Source organism: Nuphar pumila, chromosome 14 (genome assembly GCF_984573655.1).
Source record: "Nuphar pumila chromosome 14, dmNupPumi1.hap1.1, whole genome shotgun sequence".
Classification (NCBI taxonomy): domain Eukaryota; kingdom Viridiplantae; phylum Streptophyta; class Magnoliopsida; order Nymphaeales; family Nymphaeaceae; genus Nuphar; species Nuphar pumila.
The window spans coordinates 84,172,236-84,178,466 of record NC_143262.1 but is presented as its reverse complement, the minus strand read 5'-3'; the positions used below and the strand labels follow the sequence as shown (position 1 = coordinate 84,178,466).

General features: G+C 35.1%; 1 protein-coding gene across 1 annotated transcript; it reads left to right on the top strand.

The window, feature by feature from the left end:
• The first annotated feature begins 252 nt into the window (after positions 1-252).
• Positions 253-5,634, top strand: LOC149817176 (agamous-like MADS-box protein MADS9). The gene is made up of 8 exons (XM_089987162.1): positions 253-482; positions 4,348-4,414; positions 4,519-4,580; positions 4,662-4,761; positions 4,852-4,893; positions 5,024-5,068; positions 5,158-5,305; positions 5,398-5,634. The coding sequence occupies exons 1-7, from the start codon at positions 295-297 to the stop codon at positions 5,296-5,298; spliced, it is 645 nt and encodes a 214-aa protein (XP_089843288.1). The 5' UTR covers positions 253-294; the 3' UTR covers positions 5,299-5,305; positions 5,398-5,634.
• The last annotated feature ends 597 nt before the right edge of the window (positions 5,635-6,231 follow it).

Genomic DNA, 6,231 nt, shown 5'->3' with positions numbered 1-6,231 from the left:
CGTAACCAGCATGGTGGTAGTTGGAAATGGTAGAGAGAGAGAGAGATTTTGCTTTTGGTTCATGGTTTCCTTTTTGTCAAAGGTTTGAAAAATCCCATATTTGGGTGTGCATTTTTAATGGAGCTCGAAAGCTATCAGCTCTCAACTCCCAAATGGAGAGCCCCAACCCTATGCCTAACCCTCCTCCTTTTTCTAGATGCCTCTTCTTCTTCTTTGCATTGATACCCATTTGCAGATACCCATCTCTCTCTCTCTCTCTCTGCAAAGTGTTGGGGTTGAACTGTGTTGGTGGGGATGGGGAGAGGAAAGATTGAGATCAAGAGGATAGAGAATGCTTCCAACAGGCAGGTCACCTTCTCCAAGAGGAAACAGGGTATCTTGAAGAAGGCCAAGGAGATCAGTGTTCTCTGTGATTCTCAGGTCTCTCTCATCTTGTTCTCTAGTGCTGGCAAGCTCTACGAGTATTGCTCCCCTTCTAGCAGGTATATTTTAGGTTCCTCTCTCTGTGTCTCCTTTTTTGGTCCTTTTGAAGTACTTCATTTTTCGATATTGTGTGCATCCATTTAAATTTTCCTTGTGGGTCTTCATCATTTAAATATGCAGATTTTTTTTTCATTTCTTTAGTTTATGCTTTTTTATGTTTGTTGTTATTGTTGTCAGATATTTGATCTTGTTGTTAGTGTTATTTGTTTTGGTTTATTCTGCAATTTTACTTGGCATAAATTTAAGATTTTTGGGTTTCAGCAGTTAAGAGGGGCTTTATTCCTTCTATGGATATGGTTGTTTGTTTAGGTTTAGCATTTGGCTATTGGCTTTGTTTCTTTGTGGTTTTGTTTTCTCTCTCCTTTTTGTTTTTTCTTTATTCAAGATGCTTTAGTTTGCTGCGTTACCATGTGAAACCTTCAAAAGACTGTGGGGGTTGGTTTCTCTTTATTCGATTTGCCTGTTTGAATTGCTTGTTGAGTAGCATAATTAGAGAAGCGTTCGAGTTTTTTAAAATTTTAGTATGAGTGTTCCTTTCTCATATGTATAAATTTTCATATGGTGCTCTCGGTATCAGCCTTTTAAGCTTTAGATTTATGAGCTGATCTCTCTCTTTCTCTCTCCCTTTTTTCTGTGGGCTAGTTGGAAAGGAGGGAGTGTAAGGCCCCAAAATTTTAACCTAAATTTTTAGAGTTTTTTTTTTTATATAACAGCTGAAACAAGTAATACTATAAGGTTAAATGTTTCAGAATATTACACTGGAGAGCAAACCAAAACATTTATTTCATTTCATTATCAATGAATAATAACATCAGAGTTTTAATGACATGTTCTAAAAATGAACTTAAACTATCTCGAGAACAGTAAATCCAAAATCTCGATCGAAGCCGCATCCCGCAGTCGCTCATAAACTCTATTCTTCACTTAAAAAATAATAAATTTATTGAAATTAGACTACAACTGTCTAACTAGGGATTACTGTAATTTTGACAAATATACTAAGTAACAAGTATGGAAGGGATTTGTTTAATTATAAACAATAAAGCATGACACTAAGCCTAGCATGAGAATATGAACATGTCTAAACTACTACACATTATTAATTTAAGTTTCTAGCTAGAATATATAAACACTAACAAGATCAAATCAACCATCACAGGAACAAAGAATGTAATCCATGTTGAGGTAACATCATTAGCAACAATTAAATATCTCATAACCACAGATTCCATTGAATGCTAAAAGTAAATGACCACATTTCAAACGTAACTGTTTATGAATACAATTGTAAATTTGTCACTACCTACTCAGATATGATACCTAAAATGATCTAATTCAAATATTTATCTTTAATTATCTCGTGGGTACACGCGGGCCAAGGCAACCATTTTAGAAGAGAACATTCGGGGGTTTATTATTCATTGATGTTTTATTAACCCGAATATTTTAACTGAAATTGTAAATCCTAAGGGAGCGACCAGTGACCGAGAGAACCTCCCAAAGGCCCAAACCAAAACATGATGCATCTCTAATTTCTGTAGAAGAATAAAGAGCTACCACCTAGGACACATTGGTAGTCTGAGTCCCCCAACTCCGATGACTGAGGACCAACGAGTCATTTTCGCTCGAATAATTAAACACACGTCCCCGGAGTTTTGAACCTGCAACATCCCACTACCAAAAGATGTGAACTGACAACTCCTACCAACAATCTTTATATATATATATATATTTTAAAACTAACGAGAACTACAAAGAAATAAATGCAGATTTTTCTTTACTATCTTTAAGTTAACATGGTATCATGATATTGAGGGGATTGTGCAACCCCTTTCCAGAACACACAACAATTGACGTTGATTATGAATCTTATATGAACAACAAAATAATGAAACTGCAGACGTCTATATCTAAAACAACAATTCTGAACTAACAGTAAACTTAGAACCCCCCATTTTTTTTTCTTTATTTGGATTTACGGTGAAACATTTCATGCTTGAAACAAGGTACATAAGTAACAAGCACAATGAATCTTACATAACCGGTTTAGCAGACGTTACTTAACAGGAATAAAAAAAAGAAAGAATCAATTTTGCTAGTGATGAACCAGACCCCTAACCAAAGATCGATCAAATAGATAAATGTTATTTCATAACAGAGACCATCAGTTTTTTTTTTTTAGAGACTTATCTTATCCTGGCTAATAATTCGAATATCCAACCAAAAGTTTCAGAAGATCAGTTAATATCCAGCGATTGAATAACATAATTATTCAAATCATTCAAAGCATAAGACGATAGGCTAAATTAGAACGGGTATATAATATAACAATACTCAAGTTCTACACTGCAACAAATAAGACATGCTAGAAATGAATATCGAAATGGATCTGAATCGATATTTAGAAAAGGAAGTCCCAATCCTCATTAGCTACCTAAATAGTTTTCTGATGCTCCTATTAGGGTTAATGCGCATACATGAGGGTATGTATTGTTCGCATACAGTTGAACAGAGGGAAAACATATTTGGAATCATTAATCGATCTATAGCTCAGCCGCAACATATGAAGAAAGAATGCAATGTGCCATTGCAAATCCTTGAACAAAGTACACAACAAGATTATAAGACCCTACATTGAACCGAAAATCCCCAAATTTTCCGATATGAGTGTTACGGCAAAACATTGCATACCTGAAACTGGCACATATTAAAAAATTACAGTGAACCCTATCTTGTTCGATGCTTTTTCCCTCTCTTTTTCTGCAGCCGAGCACTCCTTTCACCAAATCGAGTGAGAGGGAAATGTAACTAATGAAAATGGAAGAGAAGAAGAAGGAGAAGCGACGAGTGTGAGAGAAGTATTGGAAGGGAGATGGCAAGAGGGAGGAGAGTGCGTGTGGAGGGAAAAAGAGAGGAGGACCAGATAAATAGAAGGAGAGGGGACGGTTACGAAAATCGTGAGAGGGGGGGGGGATAAGCCTGATCAGCTACGGCGTGAAGGAGGGCTTCACGTAGTCGGCCCTCTTCTCATAAGTGCAAATGAAAACCCTATTTAGGTTTTTTTTTTACGTGATTTCTTTTTAACACGCATACTGGTGTGGGTCTGGGTCAACCGGACTCGTGACCCGTGACCCCCCTTCGTTGGGTCCACTTTTGGGCCTATCCGGATCCATTAGTGGATCCAGATCTTCTTAAAATTTATTTATTTATTTATTTCATTTGGGTCGCTCTCATGGTGACCCGTTTAAACTTTTGGTGCAAACTAAAACCAACCGAATCTACGGATCCGAATCTTTTGATTTGGACCACGTCCTAATGGATGATATGGGTCCATGACCCAATACATTTATAGATCCAACCAAAAAAATCTGGATTCACCCAAGGATCCAAAACACTATAAAGTTTTTGGTACGTTTTTTTTTTAATAAAGTACTATGGATCCCAATAAAGTGTTATAGGTCCGATATAGAAATTTTCTTATTAAGAATCTGATTTAAACTTCGTGGATCCACTCCATTTGTCCTGGATCCAATATCAAATTTGATCATGATATTGAGGATCCAATACCAGAGATCCGAACAGAATTTCAACCTCTATTATTAGATGTTTGTTGGGATCCAATATCGAAGATCCAAATAATATTTTAGGGATCCACCATTGAAGATCCAAACATAATATCTGAGATCCAAATACGATTTATCAATTAAAACAATAGAATTATCATTATACTAACTTAAGGATATAAATTTCAAGTTTATTTATCTGATAAAATTCTCGGGTATTACAGGGAGGGGAGGGGTTGTTGTTGTTGTTGGTCTTTGCTACTGTGCCAGATTGCTTATTTTTCTTTATTTGCTATTGAAGTTTGAAGGACGTTCTGACTAGATACCAGAAGTCTTCTGGGAAGAAGTTGTGGGATGCTAGACATGAGGTAAACTTTCACCATTCAACCTTTCTGATTAAGGAGAATTTTTGCTTTCTCTTTTTTGAGTTCAATGTCTGTGTCGATGCTTACTTTCTCTGAGGAATGCACAGTATCTGAGCACAGAGTTGGACAGGATTAGGAAGGAGAATGAAAATATGCAGATTGAACTCAGGTATCAGTTCATCTCCTTTTGGATTCTGTTGTTTTCTGGCTTTGTCAAAATAAATGTTTTGTTTCTTCTGCGTTATTGTAGGCATTTCATGGGTGAAGATCTGAGCTCACTTACCGTTCAAGAGCTTCGAGCTCTTGAAGACTCTCTTCAGATTGGCTTTGATAGTGTACACATAAAGCAGGTGGGTATTATGTTATAGAAATTTTAAAACTTTAATTGTTTGTCTTTCCATTTCTATCCTTAATTTGTAATTGATAATTATCTCCTGCAGACAGAATGCCTGAACAATGATATTCAAATTCTGAAGAAGAATGTAATGATTTTTGTAATCTTTCTTATGTTTTGAATTTTATTTTTGTAAGATTAATCCTTCTTGCGCTCTTTAACAGAGTTCAAATTAAGTCTTTTAATTTTTTTTTGTTTTCTTTTTGTTTTGAATGCAGGAGAGGATCCTCGAGGAGGAGAATAGGCAGCTGAAATATATACTGGTATGCATGAGAGTTGAGTCATATAATTGTTTTTCTTTTCTTTTTCTTGGAAATTTAGATACCTTCAATGATTTCATAATGTTTCGCAGCATCAACAAGAGCAAATTGCACTGCGTGAGCTGAGAGACATCGACCTTGGAAGTAATAAAAAAGGAAAGGGATACCCTTCACAATCAGGGGTGCAACCGTTTGGATTTTGTGTGCAGCCTAATTTGCAGCAGAACAAATAGAATACTAGTTATGCTTTTCTTTTATTTGTGTTTTTTTTTATTATTTTCAATATTTTCAATTGTGTTTGCTCATGCTTTATATTTCCATTCATGTTACAGGTGGATCATTCTAGTTGCTATGGAAACAGGGAAAATATTTGGACTTTTCACAGCAACATGGAGCTTTGCTGCTTGAAGACCATCCTTTTCATAAGTACTTTTATGCACTATCTTGAACAAAGCTGAACTTGATGACTGTTAAAAGATAATACTTGGTACTTTGTTTTTTGTATTTGGACATGAAGTTTCTTTTCTTCTAGTCAAATATATCAGATGAAACTCTTATTAGTATTTAAATTCATGGTTTGTCTGTTTATATTTTGAGGTGATCGGTATTCTCTAATGGGTACTATATATAAGCTCTCTAATGTGTGTTTCATTGTCAAACAAAATCTTTTAATCTATGTTAGTTCATGAGCTGCACCTTAGAATCCACTATTATTGAACGAAATATAATTAAACTGTGATTCAATAATTACTGATTCATTTGAAAACTGAAGTATTTCATTGTGTTTTTACTGCATTGATAATATAGATAAGCATCATCTTTGATGTGTATAACTTTGCTTGTTTATTCTTTTCTTTGCCTCCCCCTCATCCCATCAGCACTCCAGAAAAATATGGGATCCCGCTCATGATGCTATATGGGACCCTTCAATGAATCAAGGACTGTTAATTAATTATTCTATAACTAAAAGCAGAGCCACAAAAATAGTGATATAACATTCGTTTGTAGTTTATGAGGCCTCAATTAAAGAAAAACTCTCGTAAGTAAAACAATTATAATCCAAAATGTTGTCATGAAAATTTTTATTCTAGATATAAATCAATAGATTGGTCACTGCTTGCTGCTTAGTTATTTCATGTATTTTAGAGTCTATTTTTATGAATTAT

Excerpts from the sequence above, each read along its gene's own strand:
- LOC149817176 (XM_089987162.1), top strand. The coding sequence starts at position 295 with ATGGGGAGAGGAAAGATTGAGATCAAGAGGATAGAGAATGCTTCCAAC. Across the intron at positions 483-4,347 it reads TATTGCTCCCCTTCTAGCAG|TTTGAAGGACGTTCTGACTA; the intron begins GTATATTTTAGG and ends TTGCTATTGAAG. Across the intron at positions 4,415-4,518 it reads TGTGGGATGCTAGACATGAG|TATCTGAGCACAGAGTTGGA; the intron begins GTAAACTTTCAC and ends AGGAATGCACAG.